This window comes from Nipponia nippon, unplaced genomic scaffold (genome assembly GCF_047370975.1).
Source record: "Nipponia nippon isolate SJK-2023a ecotype South Korea unplaced genomic scaffold, ASM4737097v1 scaffold_20, whole genome shotgun sequence".
In the NCBI taxonomy this organism is placed as follows: domain Eukaryota; kingdom Metazoa; phylum Chordata; class Aves; order Pelecaniformes; family Threskiornithidae; genus Nipponia; species Nipponia nippon.
This window is the reverse complement of record NW_028262337.1, coordinates 1,392,847-1,417,771: the sequence shown is the minus strand read 5'-3', so window position 1 is coordinate 1,417,771 and position 24,925 is coordinate 1,392,847. Positions and strand designations below refer to the sequence as shown.

At 41.4% G+C, this 24,925-nt stretch overlaps 1 protein-coding gene across 1 annotated transcript in view; it reads left to right on the top strand.

Moving 5' to 3' along the window:
• PLCXD3 (phosphatidylinositol specific phospholipase C X domain containing 3) overlaps positions 1-15,119 on the top strand; it is an 83,868-nt gene extending 68,749 nt beyond the window's left edge. Inside the window, exon 3 of the mRNA XM_087759910.1 lies at positions 8,692-15,119. Within this exon, the coding sequence (XP_087616036.1) occupies positions 8,692-8,848 (157 nt within the window). The 3' untranslated portion in view covers positions 8,849-15,119. The remainder of the gene's footprint in view (positions 1-8,691) is intronic.
• Positions 15,120-24,925: the final 9,806 nt, after the last annotated feature.

The following is a 24,925-nucleotide window of genomic DNA, read 5'->3' as shown; positions in this document are numbered from 1 at the left end:
ACTCTATTAGACTAAAAAAAAATCCATATTTTACCTCTTTAATGAAGTAATTTAGATTTATTGTAGTATCTGTGTCAGCAGAAACTGTGCAACAACGTGTGAAATTCTGTTACAGGTCATACAGTGGAGTGATAGTGCTGGCAGCCAGAAGCTTCTTAAATAAACTCTGCCTTCCGCCTACCTGCCCTGCTTTCCCTAGTAGTGATACATACCTTTTTACTAAGTTTTCCAGTTACTCAGAAGTGGGTTGTTTTTCAGAATTGCTCTGCTAATTCATCTGTGTTCTGAGGTTCTGAGCAGGGCTAAACACTGGTAAAAATCATCTCTTCTTGTTCACCCTATTTCATTGTTCTCCACATTAAATTTCAGAGTATTTCCTCCATGCACAATGTTGTGGGTTTTGGGTTTTTTTTGTTTTTGTTTTTCTGGGGTTTTTTTTAGTTCCTTGCCTTTTAATCTCTCTCTTCTTTCTTACATCACTCAAATTTTACATGCTCAAGAATGTGGGGCTGAGCCATCAGCAGCAAGTGAAACTCTGAACTGGGGAGTAGCTGGGCAGCTCTGTACCAGAGTCTCCTACCAAGTTCCTCAGCTGGAGAGCTCTTTGAAAGGTCCCAGACGACACATGGTGGCAACTCTTGGAGAACCTTGGCCGTGAGTGGTCTAGTACTGGCTACAAAATACACCTGTGACAAAGCAGTTCATGCTCTGCTGTCAACTCTTAACACCTGATTTGAATGGTTTAATACAGTGATTCAAGGGTAATGAGTGTATAAATAAACCATAACTCATTTTTTAAAGAACTAGAAGATGGGAAAAAGCCCCAAACCTGTAGCTATTCCCTTGACTGGTGACAGATGTTTTCTTACATAAAGCAGAAGTTTTCTCTGTTTCACAGGCAGTGATATAAGTTCCAGTTCCTGTTTCTGAGTCCACGCTTATTGTCGTTTCTGTGAACTTCTTGGCATTTCTGGAACAGTCCCTGTGTGGAACTGGGACCAGGACTGACTGTATCAAGCGGGTTAACTATGCCATGTGCAGGCACCTGTGTAAACGAGGGTTCAGGCGTATCTCTGTTTAGGCTACAAAAGGTTGAAAGGAATGATGTCTGAACAGCACTCAGATCTCTCTTTTCCCCTCCATTTTCATAGCTTAAGACTTCCACCACTGTTAGGAAAATGGGAGATGTTTCTCCCGTGTCGCCAAAGAGATAACTGATTAGAAGAGCAGTTGATGAGCTTGTCTAACTTGATCTGCTGGCCCACTGAGAAAAGCCAGCCTTTGAACACAGGCATCCTCATGGCAGGCAGTAGTTTTCCTGTTAATTCATGGACTATCATGTATTTGTCCATACTAGCATAACTATCTGTGTTACAAGGCCTTCTTCAGTCATGATGTAAAAGCTAAATGCCTCACTTTGTGTGGTAGCAGTTCAGGCTTTTAGCTCTGACGTTGCCTACTTCATTTCCCCACTACATTGACCAAGAGAGTAGCCAAAATACTGGAGTTGCCTCATTAATGAGATCTTTTGTACTATAGGGTCCACTGAGTCCTTTCCCAGCTGTCTCTATTCCCAATGCTATTAGTTAATGCCCTAGGTGCAATGGCTAAAAACACAGAATGAGGGAAAAAATAGGATGTTGAACATTAATCACCTTCAGAACCACCATTTGCTGGTATTAAATATCCCATTGCATTTTTGTACAGACATAGAGGTTTAGGTTCAATAAATTCAGCTGAAATGTTCTTTGAAGGGAGGGCAGGAAAGGCCCTTCTGAGCTCTTTTCTGCCTCCACTTAAAAATGAAACCCAGAAAGCCAACAACAGCTCAATAGGAGAGCAAAGGCATCTGGCCCCTGCTGACTCTGCAGAGTACAGTACTATGATCAATTATGTTAAAATATTCATCTGACCCCAGCACGGTAGTCTGTGTCATCTGATTAAATGCGTTTCCAAACTGTATAAAGCAATTGGAGATGACTGAATTATAGGTAAGCATTTCAGAAAAATAAATTCAGGGCTGTTGGATGTTAGTGTAGATAGTTCTTGCAACGTGACAGCTGGTAGGCAGTGTAGTGTCCACGCAGTATCCAGGGAAAGGAATTCCCACCTGTGTGCCTTCAGGACGATAAATAATAAAATTGCACCTAGCGTTGCCCAGATTTTCTGGTTCTAGTCAGTCTGGCCTTGGTAGTGGAAATTTTATGGCCACACTACTGCGGCCTAGAGAGGATCTGAGGGGTAAGGAAGTGAATCTAAGGAGTTCTTTCCCAGCCCATTCATGCTGAGCTTATGTAAATCTCTGTGCTTCGGTTCATTTGTTCTTGGTTGTGTCGATTTCACAATTTGGGAGGTCCTGTTATAAATCAAATCTCGTCAATGAACTGGGCCATTTGGGACAGAGGAAGAGCAAAAATGGTTGATTTGTTTCTGTTAATCCAGACTATTTCTATGTGTTAGAGGTCTAGAGGTCTCTTGTCTCTAGAGGTCTATTAGCACAACTGAGGGAATGGTAAATTTTGATTAGGGATGAGAAACAAACAGCTTCCACAGAAGAGGACCTTTTAAACTAGTTTTGCCACAGAGAAAATTATAGTAGAATGATGTACTGCGGAATGGTACCTAAGGTTCATGTTCTGTGGGGAAGCTTATTTACTGATGAACAGTAAATCTTTAGTGGGAGCAGAGTGAGGACATGGTGAACGCTCTTGAGCACCACACCTTAATGCCATTATTTTTGGTGGCATCTATTTGTGGGTACTCTAGGTGAAGCTAATGAGGATGTATAAGGATATTTACACAGGGATCCTCTGAATACAGAGGAAGGTTGGAACATCTCCATCACTGGGGGCTTGTAAGTACTGATTAAATTGAACATTTACCAGGAGTGGTTTGTATTGTTGATCTTTCTGTAATTGATCCTGCCCAGGATGGACTGAATGAACTTGAATGACTTTTCAAGGTTCTTTCCAGTTGTGATTTTATGATTCAGTGACATGCAAGACATCCACTGCTCCCACTGGAGCTATGAATTCTCAGCATCCTTGAAAAGCCAAAGTCAGCATTTGCTGAATTACGACTCCAGAATTAGTCAGGGTACTTGCAAACGTGGGTAAAATTGGATGCAGGGGAGAAAAGTTAGAGTATAGGGATTCAGATTCAGGCTGGCATGAGTACATCCTCCTGCAGAGGAGTGCTGTTTTTCTTGAACAGTAACACCTGTCTGCAAAAGGCTTCAGGGAGGCAAGTGTGTGCTTCGCTGGAGAGGGAAGAAATGCCACACGTCACTTTGCCCTGAGCAAGTGGATCTGCTTCAGTTCTTCACTGGTGTTACTGGTAATGGGCGCTTAATGCTATGCAGCATCACACTCTGTAAATGAGACCAGTTTCTCACTCTGGATTAGGTCGTACTGGCTCCCTGCACTCCAGAAGAAAACCTGTTCCCTGCCTTTAGTGATCATTAACTCTCATTAAACAGTGAACAGCCCTTTTGTTTTGCGTTTACAAAGTTGGTTTTCCTCCTCCTCTCCCTTGAAAGCTCTGCAGAGAGGGACGGCTGTTTCGCCATGGGAGGTCCTGTCTTACAGCACTGCCATCGTTAGTCTTCTGTCATGTTGTCAGGCTTTGATGACTCAAGCATTAAAAAAAAAAAAACCAACCACCCCTCTTTCTGAACTAAAATAGCCTAAGAGCAAATTTTTTTCAGCAAATTTTAATGCAATTAGTTAGTTCATATTTTCTTTCTGAAAGCTCGTAATGGGACTCACAGTTTTGCTGCTTGAACTGAAGCTACTTGAATATTTAATTAATATTTTTTAAACAAAATTCAATACCGTTGGAGTCCACTTGAGATCTTTGACAGATTAACAAAAAAAGTTCTTGAATATTCAATAGCTTTGAAAAGGGCTATGCATGTTTTGTGGTTTAGGGCAGTGTTTCTCAGCTGAGTTCTTTAATGCATCAGAAAATGGTTGCTGAAAGAAATGAAAAACTTCAAAAGAAATCTGCTCACATTTCTGTTTATATGAGCAAGCAAACAGGACAGGGAAAATAGAGGTAATAAAATAACTGTCAAAGCTGAGCCTAGATTTTACTGGATTGAAAATGAAGATCACTGTAGCAATGCCATATGAGAAAGTACACGGCTCCTCAACAAAAAAAATATCTGGCAACTGTGATGTAGGGCGTGTTTGCATGCGTGATGTAAGCGATCCTGATACCCAAGCCATGCCCAAATGATGAGTACCTCTGACTGACCTAGTGAGGTGCCACCTAGAGGTAAAAGCTTTGGTCTCAGAAGAAATATAGCCACATTAAATACTTGCATGACACTGCATTGTCCAGCATAGGTAGATCCCTACTGCCCAGACCTTCTCCGCTCTCCCCCTTCTCATGCAGACTTTTCGGTGGGTCTGAGAGCCCCTGCGGGAGGCTGCTGGGCAGCATGGGTGGCAGGGTGGATCTGGCCCCTGGTGCCAAGGTGCAGCGGTGGTGGGCTGGGACTGGACCACAGCCCTTCCCATGAGGTCCTTCCATGTCACGGCTTGTCACACCGCTTTCACCCCCCTGCTCTCTTGCTCTCCTGGGTGTGAGGGGCAGCAGTCTGGTACCTCCTAGTTCCCAGTCAGTGCAAATAAATTATATATTCTATGTATTCCTTCAGGACAGAAAATTTTTCACCAAGATTACTGATCCCAATCCATAGTCAAATGCAGGTAACATGCCGTTCCCCTCCTTCCCCACCACCACTCAAACCCCCCCTGTCCTTTGGCTTTCCCCTCCCTGCCCTACTCATGCTGCTAGCCCTCTCCTCCTGCTGGGGACGTGGAAAAAGGAGTCGACTTCAGATGCTGGTTTGTAAGGCAGTGCTGCACTGGCCTGGCAGTGTGAAATCTGGCCAGCCCCGACCCAGGCTGGTGGAGCTGCAGCAGGATGAAAACAGTGCCCCACGTAGTGGGGTGAGAGGAGGAGACTCCTTGCTTTCTCCCTGCACAGGTTTTGCTGATGAGCACACCTTCTCCCTGACTCTAGGCTAAGGCAGGCAGCACCCTTCTGTGTGTGTGGCTCAGCGTCGCACAGTGGCTTTTGCAACCCTTAGGGCTTAGAAATGATTCATTCCAAGAACTGGGATTGTGGCCACAAGAGCTGGACTGCCCAGCTGCACGATGCAGCAACTTCAGTAAGTTTAAGGGCTGACAGTATTCTGCACCTGTCAGCTTTAAGGGCTGACAGTGTTCTGCATCTGTCAGCTTTTCCAGATGCCCGTCTCTTCATTTGTGGCATGCTAACATAGGATTTTCATCTTGTATGCCCTTCAGAACATTTATGCACAGCACTGAAACCTCACAACACATCTCTGAGACCAGTAGGACTCCTGATCAACTCATCCAGCTTTCACTGCCTCATTTATAGTGGAGACAGCTGAGGCACAGGAGGTCTGGAAGACTTGAGGTTGCCCTCAGGAGAGCTAGAGCCTGTCCTGAATGCAGTTTCAATAGTGGCATTGCTGTCATTATTACCAACATGACACTGTTTTATTAGGAAAACTCATTACACTAGCACAATGGAGCTGTGGATGTAGTTACAGTATGACTAAACCGCTGTAATTAGTGGGGCAACAGCAGACGTATTACTAACCTTGAGTATCTACAAGTGTGGCCCATACTCACATGGCTGGGCTGTCCTCAGCCCTTACAAGGTTGGGATCCATTGGTGCCAGAGCTTCTGTGAGACCCTTAAGCACGGACATCAACATCCTCCACAGGAGAGCCAGGACCTGCCTAACACAGAGGCAGTGATACTGTCAGGGTTTGCAAGCTGAGAGGCTTGCCTATGCTCATGTGCAAAGTCATATCTTATCAACACTGCAAGAATGTCTGCGAAGACCATAGTATGTATTGGGTTGCTGTGAGCACAGTCATGTAGGTGGCTGCCACACAGCATGGTTTGTGTTCCTCTGACTAAAACCCTTAATGAGAACAATTACTAGTTTGAGGCATGCAGAGACTGGAAATTACAAGGGAGGGTGAACAAGGTTTGTGCTGCTATCACAAAGGCACCCTGAGAAATGTTAAAGCAGGCTTGTTCTAATAATTATTGTGAGGATGTGAGATATTTGTACTGAAACTGAGCAACGTGTGGTTTCTTACAGTCATTGATGTAATCCACTTTCAAGATGGCACTATGGGAGGAAGATGATCTGTATGGGTTTTTTCTATGAATTTCTATCATAAGCAGAGTTGCGTAGCCTAGATCAAATCTTTTAAGGTCAGTGGAATCTTTTGTTCAGGTGTGTTTTTTTTTTTTTTTTACAGTATTGTGTTCTTTGGCTTTGCTATGTAAATAAGCTTTTTGTTGGATAATCTGATTCAATTTTTGACTTATCTTTGAATGCTGTCTCGTTTTGTGAACAAAAGGTTTCTGTGACTTTATGTAACAATTTGTGTATGAGCAAAGGGTCATGCCACTGTGTCCTCTGTGAAATATCAGCAAAATGTAAATAAACCATTTAACTACCAAGCGTAACTGGAGATGAAATGGCAGGGCAAACTGAGTTTAAGATAGAGCACTAATCGAAAGGAGCCATGACTATATGTTAAAGGCTGGCTTAATAAGAACACAGTAGGAAAAAGAAAACAGTATTTCAGTCTATAAGGCTAAGTGTATAGACAGCAGACTCTATGGTCTGAAGACAGAATTGCATCAGAACCAGCTTCAGGACAAATAAAGGACACCAAAAGAAGTTAATTATGCCTCAAGGGGGAGTAAAATATCAAGGGTATCAACTTATGCAGAAGAAAGGACGAAAAAGATCTGTGTCTGCCTACAGTCAATCAGTTCACCTTTAAACCTGAGACTCTTTGAGCTTAAATAGGATGATATTAAATACAAAGGCATCTGCCATCTTAGAAGTTCAAGCCTTGTGTCTTTGTCCAGTGTTCAGCAGTATCTCTTGCATGTGAAGATGCAGTGGAGTTTTCAACTGCTCTGAGCTGCCTTTTATCACCTTGGTGGTCCATGCTGTTCTGCTGAGACCTCTCCTGATTCTGGTTGCTCACAGATCTTTTCAAACAGTCCAGGCCTTGCTGGATATTTAACACCTGACCTGTGCCTGTTACAGTTCCATGGAGTGCAGCTTGTCAGGATTACATAGCTTAAATGTAAAGATGCTGTCTGGCTTCTTATATAGCAGAGTGCTGAAGCTCAGTTTTGTGAGCTGGTGTGCATACATACATATGCTTCAGTGATACTGAATCAATGAGTGGAAAAAATGGCTGGCTGGGCTTAAACATGGATCTTAGAGTGGATTTAAGCACATTTGCTGAAGCAAAACCTTAGTGTTGTGCATTCTCCTGTAAAATCATAGAGGAATCAAAAATTATAACTGCTTAGTTTTTTCAGCACTAAATTGTTTTAAAAAAAATGACCAGTTCTGGTGGCCACTGACAAGTACAATCTGTGTCTGCTAGTAGTTCTGTTTTCTTTAGATCTGTTTTCCTAAAGCTTTTGGGAGCGGATTTAGGTTCAGCGTATTCAGCTTGATGTAAATTACTGTCAGACCAACATTTTACATGTATCTTGCCTCTATGAAAGAGGCTGTACAACATGCTGGCTGAGGGGGAATCACAGATTTATAGATTTTAGAGCAAAGGGAGAACACGATGTTCATCTAAACTGGCTGCGGCCCTGCACAGTCCGTAGGTTCTTTTATTTAACTCAGCAGCTTGAGGTTGACTGAGAGTGTATTTTTGGAATGACATCCAGGCTTGATTTAAAGACCCCAAGTGCTGCAGAGTTTGTCACAGTCATTGAGAGTTTGCTCCAATGGTCAATTACCCTTTATCTGAAAAACACCCTTTCTCTGAAAAATCTGTACCTTATTTTTTTGGAACTCTGTTAACTTCTGTCTTCTGAAAACTGGATCTTGCTGCTTGACTTTCTCAGCAGGACTGGGGAGCCCTTTATTTTCCTATAGGTATTTCTTGTGATCATTAGTTTATATTTTCATGGTGTCAGAAAAATTTCTTTATACTCACAGACCCAGTTAGGCACACATCTTTTACACCCCAGTATTCCCATGCTAAGGGTCTGACATGATGAAAATAGGCCATCTTAGAAAAGAGCTGCTAAGACTGTGGTGCTTTTTATTTCAGTTACTAGCCACTGGTTTATGATTAAATATTATTCATGGCTGGGATATTAATACTGGTAAAGCAGGGTATTCGGTACATGCTGTACTTACACTGTAGAAATCATGATTGCTCTAGTGTCCCCCAAATTATTATTTTCATTATTTCCTTTAATGTGTCAAACATGCTTTCCAAATGACTTGAGTTCTCTGTTGCTTCTTTTTCCATGAACAATTCCCATGGAGTCATATGGCTGGATGATATTGAAAAGTTCCATGCCCTTGCCCCTAGGCAAGATCAATAATTACTGTGAGCCTGTATGTGAGCTTCTTTCATTCTCTTCTACTGAGAAGTTGAAATACAATCAACATATTATTTCCACAGAGAATAAAAATTACAAAAAGAAGGTTTTTCAGAAAGCCTGAGCAGTAACTTGTGTCCTTTCTCACATGGTTCGTTTAGAAACCAAGTAAGATCACTGGGAGTCACTGTTGGTAAATCCTGCCTCAATGCATTTGTTTTGCTGCTTTATGAGTAATTATTGTTCCTGTTTTCTCCTTAGGGCTCTTCCTGCAATGATGCAGTGGGTCCGAACTCAGAAACCAGGAGAAAGTGGTGTGAATATTATCACTGCAGATTTTGTAGAACTTGGTGACTTTATCAGCACAGTCATAAAGCTCAACTATGCCCTGGATGAAGGTGAAGATGACACTACTTGATAGTACTATAATATGTGTGATGTTGCATTATTTAGGATTGCATTTTAAAAGAATTATCTTCTAAAACACTGATCTTCCTATAACACGCTGAGGTGTTTAGGGCTTTAGTGGGTGGGCGTAGGGGAAATGTTTTAATCAATTATGATCATTTTTTACATTTGTGTTTCATGTGAAGAGCAAAACTAAACATGTTTACAGTGTTTGATAAAAGAAGGCCATTTACATGTTTTCCATGAGGTACCAAATACGATTCATGTGTCTTCTATGGTTATGAACAGTGCCAAGAAATTTGCTGCTTTCAGAGCAATGGGATGTGTATTGCCCTTTGCCTGCCCACAGCAGGATTCCCGACAGTGTGAGCATGACACCGGCAGACTAAGGACAGTATATCTGGCCCAAAAATTTTAAGCTGCTACACTTCATCTGTTAGGTGGTTTAACTGATGATATTTATCAGTGAGCTACAGGTTTAAATGCCTTTGTGAAGTAAATCCAAAGTCATGCTTCTAACACATGTGTAATCAGCGGTCAGTAAACATGATGTATTACGTAGCTTGCACGGAGCACAGACTAAATCCTGCTTGCTTTTCATTCTCAAAATGGGGTTTTCCAATGTCTCTGCCCCAGGTCAAGTCAGCAGATATGTAGTGCTGGCCTAACTCTGTACTAGGAGCTGCCAGTGTGTATTTTCCCTGGTTCTAGCAGGAACAAAGTTAGGCCAGCTTGGAGCACCACTCCCTCCCAAGGTTAATCTTATGTAAGTGTCTGATCCAATGTCCACTGAATTTAATAGGAATGTTTGCTGTGTTTGGCATGGATTGGGCATAGGATCAGTAAATTGTGTGTACTGTAAGGTGGGCAGGATTTTGTCCCATAGGGAAAACCTGCTTTCTGCAAGACTAAAACTGCACTTAAAAAAAATAGGTGCAGTCTAAGCTTCTCTTTAAGGCAGCTACGAACACAACACTTCTCTGCTGATTACAAAAAAATCAGTGCCAGTTTCATCAGTGAAAAATTGCTGTACTAAACAGTGTAGCAGTTCAATTTCTAGCAAATAAAAATACCCTATAGTCCTTATAATTGTTTGTGGCGTATAATACTGCGTAACACGGTTGGAATTCTACTGAGTGGCACTGTTCTAGCAGCAGAATCGCTAATCGTCCTACTTTCAATGAAACATATATAAAACTCAAATATATGGAAGAATTAGTGGGTTATAAAATGAGAGCATTGCCATTGTATGACACCTAACTGGATACAATGCAGTCAGACATATGTCTTGAACACATCAATGCACAGGCACATGACTTTGGAAAACAAAACATTTCATTTGTGCAAAACTATAGATGCTATAATGTCTAACAAGGAAAATGCTCTTTGAAATATTGCAGGGCTTTATTGGATAAGACTGAGGTCAAGTTTCCATTGATGTTACTAGAATTTTTTGTTGAATGAGAAAAGAGGATGGCATCATACAGTCCTTTGCTATTTTCTATCAGATTATAAGGACTACCATCAGAGTTCAGAAAACCAAAAATGGTCTTATCGAACAGGTGAGTTACAGTGGGGTTATAAGGTTTTTGTTGTTGTTTTTAGTTGAGAAAGAAGTGGACTAAAATGAACACTTGCTGTTATTTTGTACTGAGAGGGTGCCTTGGAAAAAGAGTGTGTGTGTACTATAAAGAAACATCTAAGTGTATTTGTACCATAAAGACACATATAAATGTATGTATATGACACAGAGACATCCATGCACACTTGTGTAATGATATTCTGGTTTCTGGACAGGAGTGTTATGAATTTGGTTGAAAAAAACTGTGCAGGTGTTAAGAAGTTATGATGCCTCCTTCAGTATCACTTTTTTCTGTATAGGTTAGGACTGTAAGATTCATCCTCGGTGAAATCTGTGGTCTAAGCCAGTTAGGTTTTTTTACAGCGTTAAAACTTTACCCAAACTGCCCCAAAAATTTACCAAGAGTCACAGTCCATCTTTACATTGAACAAGGGGTAGGACTGTAGTGCTTTCACTCATGGCTAACCAAGATACGGGGTGGGTTGATGCCTTTTGTTTCCAGTTTTCACAGGCTCTCACAGCAAAATTCATGTAACAGGCATATAAAATGAAACATGAGCATACGTTTTTATTTAACCCACCCAATGTGGGTGTCCCACATAGAAACATGAAAATGTTTGCTTATTTATCGGTGATGTGGTGTGAAATGCTCTCCTCATTTTTCTATTTAGCTGGATTTGTTTGATTCCAGATTCTACCTGTTATCCTTCAGCTACTTAAGTGTAGTCAAAAGAGTTAGCCTATTCTTTTAATATAGTAAAGTAATGAGAATCCTTGGGTGGAGCAAAAAATAGGTTTCTTTTTTTGGCTACTGATTGAAATTCTGTTGAATCTGAGAGCACCAACAACACCAAGTTCCTCCTGGGACCCCCCACTCAAACACACACCAGACACACCAAGCTTTTCGCTTACGCAGAGGTGTACTCAAAGCAAATGTTCTGCTGTATTTAAGAAAAGTGTGTGTGTGTGTGTGCGCGCGCCTGTATATATGAATAAATATAGAGCTTTCTTGAGCTTATTAGCATTGTTATGAAATGTTCGCTTAGCATCAATTTTATTCTAATTGTCATTTGGGTGCTGGAAAATAAAAGCAAAGCAAAAAAAAAAAAATCCTCTGACAAGAAGGATAATAGACAAATCATATAGTTTCTCCATTAATGGGGAAAAAAAATCTTAGCAAAATGTTACATTTGGTCAGAAAAATTATTATTTCATTTAGCTGTCGATCTCCTTTCTGTTGGAGAAGCACAGCACTTGCTATGTTAGGAACAGGTGAACAACCTTGCCTTAATTACTAAAACAAAAAAGGGGGCGGGGGCATACTATACACATTTTTCTGGCCATTTTATCTGAAAGGCCCCAAAACTGTAATTGAACTGTCCTGATAGGGATGCACTCCCTGTTGATATTGCTTGGGAGATCTTGCCAGAAAAGAACAAGCCAGAAGAGACTATGCAGCACAACTGGACCATTCAAGAGCCCAGTTTTGCCACCCATATGCAGCTAAAACTCTCTTTGATTTCAACCAGAAATGTGCTTGTGGGGTTGGGTCAGATGAGTTGTCTGACCTGATTCATTTGGGAGGTTTCTACACATGTATTATGAGGAATCTGGCATGGGAAATTAGATGACTGTAATCAGCCCATCAGGAAAAATACCTGTCTACACTATTGATCTTCATAAGCATCTATTTACTCAAACTGTCATGTCATTCTCCACCAAAACATTTTTTGTTCCTGTGCTCATTTTTCCCCTCTCTATGTTCATTGTATACACATCAAATAGTATTGTTTTCTGACATTTTCACGTGATTACTTGATCCTTTCTTTTCAGTCATAATTGAAAAATTGCAACTTCACCACACAACACAGGCAGTCTCTCAGCTGGTGTAAACCTACCTGGCTTCATTTTTCAGTTTACACAAGCTGAGATGTCTGTCTTCAGTACTGATCCAACCTGCAGCAATTTGGACCAAATAGCAGCTGGTCCCACAGTCTGATTCCTGCCTTGTGTGGAGAGGGATAAGATCAGAATCAGACCACGGGAGCCTAGTTTTAAAATCAGTGGGTTATTTGCATTCACTTGCTGTTGGTTACATTACTGGTTTTGTAGGTCCTGTCCATTTCAAGCTGTTCTTGTAAACAGACACATGTGTATATATATGCATGTGTGCGTGAGAGGGAATGTATGATCCTGTATGCTGGGCTAAGTCTTTCTGTCATACTGATATAAATCTAGACCATTTCTACCAACTTCAAAGCAGTTAATAAAGTTTTACCCTGGGATGAGAGGGAGCAGATAGTTAGCATATAGTAAGTATATGCTGTGTTGCAAAGGAAATTTAAAATTGTGGAGGTTAACTCTACAATATCAAAAAAAGTGGAGTGCCCTGAAAACATAGCTCCAGTCTTGTTTATCCTGAATATAGTATATGGAGCACTAGGTATTAGCAACTGAGTAGGCTATTTGGTGATTTCAGCAGTTCAGTTAACACCATTTTAAACTTCTAAACTCCTTTTCAGTGAAGTAAAAGCTAATAGTGTATATGCTGTATTTGCCATATCTCAGTGGTAGCTTCTGTGTTACATACAGTCAACGTTGTTCTGAATTATATATGTTTACCCAATGATGAGGTTAAAATATGCTGTATAGTACGTGCAATGTATTGATTACAAGTATGTTGGAGTTCAGTGATTATTTAGTTTTTACTGTGCTGCCTTTTTGTAGGTATGTGTGTGTATGGAAGTATGGGTTGTCTACAATGTATGAGGAAATAATAATTAATCCTAAAGGAAAAGGGCAGTTATGTAACCTGCCTTAATGCATTTGCATAATCTTGTTTAAATCCCATGATTATCAGTTCTGATTTCAAACGTTACTGGGGATTGTCCATAGGGCTGGCTCCCTCACTTTTCGGCACTGAGTTAAACTTGAAGTTACTTGGAGCTCACATATTGCTAAATGAAGAATAGGATGTTTGCCTGATCGACTACCTTGATTGTACAAGGTGGCAAAGATGTGTTTTCTAGTGTGATACAGATCAAATCACTTCTGTGCACACACAGCTCCTGCTGATGCCAGCAGGAATTGTGATCATGTAATTGAATGGCCTAAAATTCATCTTCTGGGATAAAATCATGATAGGAGGGCAGTGGTACCCCAGCTTTGGGGAAGTGCCTGGATGCTGTGCAATACTGCTCATGTCCTGTGCTGGAATGTAGCTGTAAATTCGCAGGAAGAGCTTTGAACTCTGCTCCAATCTAGATTGGACTGTAAAAATCCTTATGTAAAAATTGTAAATGTCAGAGGCTGAGCAGCCCTGGCCTGGCCTGCCCATGTACAGCATTCTGCTTTCAGGAGCCGTGGCAGCTTTATTTAAAAAAGCTATAATAATTTCCCAGTGGCTGGCAAGACCTAGTGCTTTGGTTAGGAATGCCTACATTGCCCACAGGTATGACCCCTCTACCATTCCCACGGCCAAGTCTAGCTCTCCCTTCATGGTTTCTGTCTGAGATGCCTCTGCCTGACACCAAGGGTAATTCTGAAAGACATGCTGACCACAGAGAGGGTCCACCTTGTGCCTGGCCAGTTGGACAGGATTAGGCAGAGTGTGCCTGCCCTACGGCGCATTTGGTGTGAGGTCAGCTTCAGTCTGACCCACCTGAACAGTGATTGAGGGAAGGCAGAAGTCTGATTTCAGACCCTCTTCTGTTATCTTTGTCTAGTTAAAATGCAGCATCTTCCCACTCTTCTCCTTTGCCTCTGCTCAGTGCTGCTTATGTCAGCTTCTGCATACACATCCCTTCAACTGCCAGCTGTGAGCAACACTGCTCAAAGTGAGTATTACAGGTTTGTCATCCTCAGTACACCATAGCAATCCACAAGTTCTTATAAGGTGTTAAGTATGGGGCTAAAAGATGGCAGTGTCCCATAGCTGATGCCCTGGGCAAGTTATGTACGCATGCCCTCGTAGGTGGACCTCACCTTGGCTGATGAGAATTCAGTTATAAACTTGCTCCCTCCAAATTAAAAACAGACTGGATGATATGCCAATGAGTATTTCCGAAGATGGAGGTACACTTAGGCTTTTTTTTCTGCAGTGAGATGACACATACTAGTCTCTTCCCTCAGCTGTGGGTACTGCAAAAGTCAATTTGATCAGGAGAGATTCCTTGAGTAGCTGAAATCAGTGTTGCTGTGAAGCTGGGATCCTTAAAGCAGAATCCTGGGTTTATGTGTAATTACTATTACTGAAAATAAAAATATGTTGTTAAAAATATAATTTGAAAAAGAAAAAGAAGAAATATCTGAGCTTGCCAGGACAGTTGTTAAGTTTTTGACTGCCTCAGTCATCAGTAGCTTTAAGATCATGCAGGTGACGATTAGGATATTATTGCCACACTGCCTCCTGACGCTGTTCAGGGTCTCTGTACAGAAGCCTTATTATTCCTAATGAGCATTAATGCATTTGAATGACTTTTCTCCGTTTTGGTGGGAAGGACAGTTGTGTAACACTGAGGACATGGAGCTCCCTGTGTATTGTGCCCATAAAGGTTCACAGAGCTGCACCTTCTCTTTTTAGGATCTATTCAATGGTACTTTAATAAATGTTGTGTAAAAAATGCCTACAGTTCTGTATAGCAAATGTGAATTTTTATGACAAGAATGTGTATTTAATGTAAAAAAAGAGTAATATAAAATCCAGTTTCTTTGTATCCAGTGAAACATCTAATAAAGCTCTGGTACCTGTATTCTTGGTTTATGGCTTTATTGCTGCATTCAAGGCTTTACATGTAGGAGGCTGCTTAAACACGGTTTTGCGATATGGGGTGGAGTTGGATGTTAGACCCAGGCTGTGCTATTATGTTAGGGGCGTATGTGCACTGCCCCATGAGGGCATTGCAGTGGGAGTACCGTTTCCACGTGGTTACTGTGGGACCCCTGAATACCACAGGACACTGTGATGTGTTTGTGCTGCCAGGGACACAGCAGGCTCTCAGGTACCCCTTTCTCTGGCAGGGCTTTCCAGCCCCAATTTGCCTCAAGCAGGAAAGCGTGTGACCCAGCTCTGTAGCCTGGATGAGCCCGTGCTGCTACTCTTGCCATTGGTGGTACTTTGTAAGAAGGAGGGAGATGGAAAGCAGGGACTAGACCTCTCATATGTTAGTCTGTCCCATTGCTCCCCTGGGCCCTCTCAGCATTGCTGCCTGCAGCTCACGTAGGCATGGTGAGGAGTGTCCACCGCGGTTGCAAACTCAGCTTGCCTGCAGATGCTGGTGGAGCAGACTAGCCACTGCCTCAAGCCTGGCTCCAGGACATGCCAGCCAGCAGGTGAGTTCCCTCCATCATCTCCCTGGTGCCTCCTGTGGGGTTTGGGGAGCTGTTCCTCAGAGGGGGACACAGGCAAGCCCCCACGAAGAGCTCTCTGCACCCAGGAGCACAGCCAGCAAGGCTGGGCTTTACAGCGTCCTGCAAAGGTGAAGTGTGGCATGTCAGAAGCCAGTGCCTTTCTGCATGGCAACAGCTTGGAGTTTAAGGTTCGTATTACTTTTTCTTCCTAGCAAGACCAGAAGTGCTGTTTTCTGGGACAGACCTCTTTTGCTCACCTCTCTTACCAAGTCACAGGCAAACCTAGCCCAAGTGTTCTTCTCCCGCACTATTCGTGCCCTCTCACTTGGCCCAGTTTGAAGTCAAGTAGCCAGGTGCAGGCTGCCAGAGCTGCAGAAGAAGGTGCCATGAAAGATGAGCAATGCCAAAGAGGCTTCCCTGCAGAAACCCATGAATTAAATTTGCCTACTTCTTAAAATGTCTCCCCTCCTCTTCCTGTCCCACAGGTACTGTCTTACCAACAGGAGTATATAGGTTGCTCAGTACAAAGAATGAATTTTCCTCATTGCAAAAGTGGTTCTCTTCTGTCTCCTTTTTTTCCCTAAACTACTCCAATAAAAGAACCAGCAGGCCAACTTTATCCTGCTGTTGCAATAGCTACTTTATTCCAGATACAGGTTGCCTCTGTTCTAACTGTTAATATAGTGGTCTGATGACACATGAGAACACAGCCAACTGAGATGCTGATGCCTTTAAGAAAGCATGCGTAACACTAGGTGAGACAGGTATTTAGTAAATGGTTCTGATGCCAGAAAGTAATTGTATATTAAATCACTGGATTTGAGAGGAGGGGAAAAAAAATGGTTTATATGTTTTTAATTTGATAAGAGAGTTCAATTAAAATGCAACTATTCTCTCAGAAGGTCAATTTTAAATAGATTTTATGGAAATAAGCAGTTCATGGGCATAGGCACAGTGTAAGTGATAAATAGGACTTCAGCATTTTTGGCCCAGTTTCTTGCTCCTTAGTGCCCTAGCTGCAGTTTCTGGCATTATTCATTTATATTTGTTTGTTCTCCCAGCAACTGTGAAATTTCTGAGGAAAAAAATAATTTCATTGTAAATGTATTGATTGAAATCAAAGTGACTTAAATAACTGGTCTTAATCAGGTTTAAATCTTCAAATACAAAACAGCGATTTAAGTAATGAATTTTAGTCTTGCTTTCTCTTTTTTCATTGTACTTTTTTGTTGTCTAAAGACAGGTTAATTCTTACAGATAACCATTAAGACCTGATTTAGCAACTAAGTGGAATGACACATTAGACTTGGTATGTCTTTGCTTAACCGGAGGGTAAGTTATACACATGGGTAAACAAGTATCTGTTTTAACATACATTCATGTAGATTGTTATTTCATCATTTATTTTGTGAGGAAACAGCAAAAGGCATTTCTTATGAAATTAATTTTTTTAGTTGTTTTCATGCTGTCTCCTGAAGATTATTAGAGCGAATTAACACATATAAAATCAGCACTATGGCTAATAAAAAAAGTGTTGTAAATAAAATGGAGTTAAATATGCTGGATCCCAAAGAAAATCTATATCAACACTGAAATATATGGAAAGTGATTTACTAAATGAAAAGTTTGATATAGAGTTAAAGATTTGAGTAGGATTTTTTTTATATAATTATCAAATTCTCTTGTTTTTTTAGGACCAAAAGGCCCCAAAAATGTGCATATACTTTTTGTTCATAGATGAGCAGAAAAAGGAAGTCTTCCTGGCTTTTAAGTCAATTTTTTCAGCTTTGAAAAAGCAAATTATTGAATTAAACTAAAGAGAGGAAAGCTTACTGATTTTTGCTGCAGAGATCCCACATGCCAAAAAAGTTGGTCACTTCAGGGAACTTTGTTCCTCAGTGCTTAGAGCTGGCAACCTCACCCATTTTAGCTTTTTACATTTGTCCGTGTTTCAGGGTGAACAAAGTAGAAATTATTTTACAGTACTAAATAGTAAATGTAAGCTTTAATTTGGATCAGTATCGATCAACCAGTCTTCCATCTGCCCTTTAAAATGGTGGAAGTGATACCCAATTTTCAAATAGTCATGAATAACTAGCAAACCTGCCCAGGAATGAGGGCAGCTGGAATACAATCTGCAGCTCTTGGGAGAGAGGGAGAATTTGACTCTTTTGCTGGTGGAGAGGAGCACGATGGGGGTGGCACAAACTGCAAAAGGAGCTGATCAGCTGGAAGGGACCGAAGAGCGGGGTTGAATTTCACAGGATGGCTCTGAACAGGATGTCCTGGGGGCTGTGGTGTGGAAAAAGAAATGTATTTTCAGGAGAGTCAATGAGAAAGTGGGAAAATCTAAGAACAGGGGGCTTTGTTCACCTGAGGGGGGAATTACTGCCTCAGGAGGCATCAGATGGGAAGGGACTGGGTTTGCTGCTTCGTAAAATGGAACAGTAAACGCTCCAGGTGGGTTTTTTTTGCTGGGAGATGCAGATTTAAATACCCTGCCTGTGTTGATCACACAGATTCAGCCCAGCCAATATGGCCTGAAAGGCATACCTGAGCACCTTCACCTTCAAATAGGCATATTTGAGCCAGACCAAGCCATGGAAATGGAAAAACATTAAGACTGAACAATGAGCTGCAGGCTGATAGGAGCTCGCAGGGCTTAGGGAGAGCCATTGCTCCCTCACGGCATTCAGATTAAAAGGAAGAAAGCTTTAAAAAACTCCATGATGCATGCAGTCCGTGTTCATTAATGCCACGCGATCTATGCAGGTATGTTGGCTTCTTGTTCCTGTGCAGTTTGCACAGGTGAGGAAGCGTCCTCATTAGCAAAACTATTGTCTGACCAAACCAATTCCATTCCCCGAGTAGCCATGACACTTCTGAAACTCATAAACATCTTAAAATAAAGCTTGTACAATTTGCAAGGAAGAATTGGAGGGCATGAGCTGGGGTGTGTTTTAGGTATGTTGGGTACCACGTGGATGGAACAGCCAGAATAGATCTTACCTTGGAATCCAAAAGCCTGTTATTAGCCAATTGTCTAAGTCCTCTGGCTTTGCTTTTCTAGTTACTCAGAAAAAACATGAAACCCATCTCTCAGCTTGCGTTCAAAGCCAGGAGGACAGTGCATTATGTTACTGGGTGATACCTGAACAAATTGCTTATTCCAGAGCTTCCAAGCCCTGCCTGCCCCGGTGTAGATCTGTCCTGTGGACAAGGCACTGCAGGTGAGAGCACTGACACCAGCCAGGGCTTAGCGCTTTCATCTTTCTCTAATGGTGCACTCATCAACCTGGCAGTCTGACCAGAGTCATCAAAGATCTTGCAAAAGGTTTTTAAGAGTTGGTTTCTTGATAGCAAATTACCATCTATTTCCCTGCAGTAATGGGAAGATTTGCCCAAATCAAAATCTGAGCTAACTCCTTTTCCACTGTGTCATGTATCTGCTACCCCATAAAATTCACCTCTGCTCTTCCTCTAATTACAGCATTAAAAAATAGAAAGTATGAGAAGTTGTCAGAAATAAAGCATACTGGATATAGTTTTACAAGCCTTGTAGCTCATATAGAGTCACTGCAAGCTCCCAAAGTGGCCAATACATTTTAATAATCCCATTGGCATTGGATTGTTTCAAGAATAAGTGTCTGGTTTTATATTTTAACTCAAATTAAATATGCCATTAGCAGTGAATACAGACAGTGAATGGCTGTAGCCTACTCTCCAGGCTATTGAGAAACGTGTATTTGTCATCTCTCTACCTCTCGATCCTCTAATGACTGTTAGCATCAGCACTGAAACAAACTGTAAACAATGGAGCAATAAAATTCATTTGCTTTGGTGGTCAAAAAAAGTAAATCACAGTAGGGATCATGAGGAAAGAAATAGGAACAAACCAGAGCACATCATTATGTGTTCATCTAAGCCGCATCTGCATCTCTAGTACTGAGTGCAGTTCGGTTAGCCAGTCTTAAGGAGCATGTGACAGATCTGAAAAAGACTCAGAGAAGGGCAACAAGGATGAGCAAAGTTGTGGCTAACGTCCACCTCAGGAAAGACTAGGTCCGGATTTTTCAGACTGGAGGAGAGACTGGTATGAGGAGGTATGATAGATGGCTATGAAACCATGAATGGCATGGAAGGGGTGGACTGCAGCTGGTAGCCCACAAGCACGAGGAGGCATCAGCTGAATCTTGCTGGACATATGTTCAGAGCAAACAAAATGAGGGGGTTTCACCTGCTCTGATGCTGGGGTAGGTGTTAAATGTTTTCATCAGCCCAAAGGGAGACTAGGCAAGTTCGTGAAAAATAAATGTAGTGAAGGTTACTAAATACACAGACAGTGAATTCATCTCAGGGAGTTCTAAGCTCTGAATAGTTGGGTGCTGGGAGGGTGCTTAGGGGCTGTTGTTTCATAACAGAAAGAAAAATTTTTACTTTTCATGGTAAATAAAGTGTAATCTTTCACACAAATCAAAATCTGATAGCACTTGTTTAGTGACGAATAGGAAAAAAGTTAATTCATGTTATATGGATGTGAAGGTAAACTCTGATAGCTCACCCTTGAGCACCCCACTGATTTGTTATCACAGAGTCACAGAATAATTCAGGTTCATCTATTTTCATATTTAATCCTTCCTAATACCCTTGGCTAGACAGGATTATCAGGTGCTGAAAACATTATCTTGGAGGAAAAGATCCTGCTATGCCTTCATTCGTCTGTTTGATAAGACTTTCATAAGACTGCCTGGTTATTCACCAAACCCACATTTGGGTAACAGTACTTTTGTGGGCTGAAGATTTGCGCATGTATTTTACATGGGACTGGAGAGCCAGAAGTACTTTATTAGCTGTAGTCACAGGTTGTCACAGGGCCTAGTATCAAACTGACCTGAATGCCTTGTCTCCATAGTCCAGTCCAACAAGCTGTTGTGTCTTCATGCTTCATGTTCAATGAAATAAAGACTGCAATAGCCTTTTCCAGATGAAAAGCAAGCTTCCACATTGAATGCTTTGGGGTGATTAACTACCTAGTTATACAAATAGGTAATCATACCTGTGATTCACAGACTTGCACAAAATAGCAGTGCTCCAATTCATCAAACCTTTTAGAGACGAGTTTGTCATCTGCTTGAATTACTGCATTACTAAAGCTCTAATATGGTCAGATCAGGTGCTTTTTTGTAATATGAGGATTATTACTCTGTACATCTGTTTGTGCAGACAATGTACTCTGCAAGAAAATCAGGTAATCTGTATTCTCCTTACTAGAACAGTTAAATGTGCAAGCTAAACTTGGCTGAACCTTTTTGTATGTGTGCATAATCGGTCTGCATGTAATGGGGAAGGGAGGGGGAACTTGTTTCAAAAAGCTCCTTGCAAAATCCGACAGCACCACCATAAGCACGAACTACACAGTCTGAACACTGGGATTTTAGCCTAAGTATAGCAAAATCGAAGTTGAAAGCGAGGGAATTGTTGTGGCAATTAGCTGCCTCTTCTTTGAAATGCAGCAAGGCAAAGCTGGTGTATCTCAAGGCTAGTGAAAATTAATGGGGGCTGTTATATCACACATCGCCAACTACCTCTGGAAGTACACTTGCTTTTTTAGTGAGGGCTAAGGCTCCTTGCATTTACTGCAGAAGAGGAGCATGGACCACCCAGCCAGCCACTACAGAGTACTTAAAATAGAAGAAATTGAGGCTTTGGATTTTATTGGCAATAATTTATTAAGAGCTGGTGCCCTGGGCTGCCCCACTGCTCTGTCCAGAGGAAATCACATCGGGTAGTATCTCAACTTTCTAAAGGTTCAACTAAATGGATCTGGTTTTATAAAATTTGGCTAACATTTAGCCTGATGATTGGCTATTTAAATCCAGAAATAGGGGCAGATAAAAACAAACACAACCCCACCCTTCCTGGAGCCATGTAAGAGAAGTCTGTTTGCTGGTGAAGCGAGTAAATATGGCTGCTGCTTCTGCTATCAAATGTTTGTCATCTTCCCTCTGCTTTCCTTTTAATAAAGCCTGAGTCCTAAATGAGAGCTTGCTAAAAGGACTTGACAGAGAGAAATGTAAATCAAAAATTTATGAGAAAGCTGCTGTTCAACTTTCAGGGCTGCTCATCCTGTACATGGAGAGTGTCAGTTGTGCAAAGGCTGCAGTTAACAAATAAGTGTCAAGTGTGTTAATTTGCCTGTAATCATAATGTTTAACACAGTAGAGCTCTGAGGAGCTTTTCCCCTGATGTTCTCTTTGTGCAACTAAGATTAGATTGTGGATTAAATAAATACAACTTTTAGAGTAAAAAAGGAGCTTAATTTAAAAGACCAAGTTACTGATGTGAGAACTTGTATGTATGTTACTAAATTAATTGTTCAGTGAACCTCCTGCTACTTTTTTTTTTTTTTTTAATTTGCCCTATTTCCAGACATTCAGAAAAAGCTCTTGACCCTTTATAAGAATTAAATAAATAGCTTGGAGAATTATGCTGACAGTTTTGTAGTAACTTGTAGTCCCGTAGCATTGTGCAGAAGAATAGAGAATTGGACTTGCATGTCTCAGTTTTCATATCAAACCAAATGCTTGATGTGCTACCGCTGCAAGGAGCTCTTTTGTTTCTCTTTCTTGGGCATCATGGACAAAAACAGAACAAAAATGTGATACCATTAAGTGGTGTTTAATGCCAATGTCCTGCAGTTCCTATTACAGCCTTTGCTGCATCGATTGCATCAGGTGAGTGAAAGGAAGTGGTTTAGTGGAACCTTTGTGGGAGCAAAATATCAGTGGTAACTTTTGGTCCTGTGTGTCTTGTGGGATCCAGTGCATCCTCAGAAATAGTTTGTTAATAAATATAAATGGGATTTATTTACAGGTCTGCATGAGTTCTCTTTTACTTCAAAGCAAGGGATAAATATTGTGGCATTAATGATCTGAGTGCTATTTTGATGCGCTAAGAAGTTTTGATACTGAGTTGCAAGAACTTTGTCAATTTTTTTGAGAGGCCATGTAAAGGAGCTGAGCCAAACTATGTTTAGAAAGATTTATCAGTAAATCTCTATATTTTTATCCTCTAAGAAAAAAGAAACAGTGATTCTGCCCTGTAAACATCATATGTGTATATGCGAGCCCTTGCCTATGAGTAAGCACATAAAGGGGAGATGACCTCCTCCAAAGAGGAATTGTCCTGTGATTTTGTATTTTACAAATTTGCCTAAGGTTTGGTTGTTGTTTGGTTTTTTTTCTTTTTGAAGTTTGTTTCCTGAAACATACAGTTTTTCAACACAAAATTGCTAAGCGGATGGGTAGCTTCAGAAGAGTAAAGGAGAAGAGAAGACAAAACATGTTTGTCTGCTGTTGTTTCTCATGCATCTTTTCTCGAATTGCTATACGAAACCTGTGTGGCAGATGGTTCAGAGAACATTGACCTTCCAAACAGAAAACCCTTTTCCTTTCTGAGTAAAAACAGACGTTGATTCCCCCTGTCTGTGTTATATGTATTTGTATATGTGCAGCTGTTTGGCAGTCAGGTGCCATCTTTTAACATGGGATTGCCTTGTGCTTGCCTCTTAGAGCATTTCTGGTGTAAGGATGTGCCCAGGTTTTGTTCTGTTTTGCCTGCTCTTAGTTTATTTGCTGCACTGCCTCGGAGCTTGCCTGACATTTACACCTCTACAAAGTGAAGGTAAGATATTGGTGCTCTAATTTGTTAGCACTTCATATTCACTTGGCAAAAGCATAAAGCCTTTGGAATGGGAGCTTCTCTGTGGATTCTGCAGGCAGCTGGGGACGGCCGGTGGTGGGAGGCTTGGGGTCCAGCACGTGCCCAGCTGCCCATGGGTGAGCGGCAACAGCCTTCCCATCCACTGGGGAAGGCAACCTTCACCACATCATCTTGCAACGGATTCCCTTTTAAACTACAATATGACTGCCAGTTTCTATACCTTCAAGCTGCATTTTCTTCGTCTGTCTAACTGTTGTATCTAAGCTATGTTATTTGAGATCCCATTAATTACATTTTTATGATAGATGAAGATGGCTCTTCCATTTCTTTGCTGTATCTCAAAGTTTGCCTTCAAAGGTGCAGCTGGCTGTCCTGTATGGGTGACACCTCCCTGATAGTTCCTGGGCATGTCAGGATATAAGCATGGCTCTGTAACACGTCCAAGTGCCTCTGTGTTGCAGCTTTGTGTCCATGTGGCAGATAGAATACTTTAAAACACTGTCTGCAAGCTACACTAATTGTGTTGCTTTGAAGGTGATGAACTGTGCAATTTTGAGTGTATTTGCATATTGATGAAAGAAAGAAGAATTTTCAGGACATTCAGGAGAGACATCTGACTCTGAAGTGAGCTCCTTCTTCAGACCAGACCTGGAGCTTGGATAAATCTTAGCCTTTAAGGACCCAGTTCTTGGTTACTATAAATCTGTGTGGTCCTGTTGCAGTTACTAAAGCAACATATGTACTAGCTTATTGCCTGGCTCTCATCTATGTTTATGTACCGTTTACGTTTAATCACACTGAATCCAGTCCCCTGGGAATCATTAAGGGTTCAAAATACTGCCACTCAGGCTGACCTGCAAGTCCCATACATAGAACATTGCACTAGTATTGGGGGTTTTACAGGGATTTTGCAGTGGCTAAGTGTGAACTAAGCTATTCCCAGGCACCTCTACTGGTCCTTCTGTTTTCAAACCCAAAAGTCTAGCATGGACTTTTGTTGGCAGGGAGGGGGACAGAAAACATCCACTTTCAGGACAGTGTCCCCCCCTTCCCCATCCCCTCCCTGCCTGAAAATGTGCTTGTTAAACCTAAATACACTGAAGTTTGATAGGATTTAGAGGATCTGGCTTGCATCAGTCTGTGATAATGCCTTTCACGGTGCTGCTCAAGGACCAGATCAGGAGAAAATGGGCTATTGGAAAAAAAAACAATGAATGTGCAATGTGGACAGCTGTGAGGCTGCGGGGACAATTTACCTTAGTGCCACCAGCCAAACATTCAAATGTGTTTGCATGGTACTTTGAACAATTCAGGACTTAAATCAAGATGAGTGCTTTACAGTGGCTTAGCAACCTATAAAATCCTACATTAAGGAGCCAGGCACATGTAATGCAAGATGTGCTTGTTCTGTCCTGCAGTGCATAACTGTTGCTC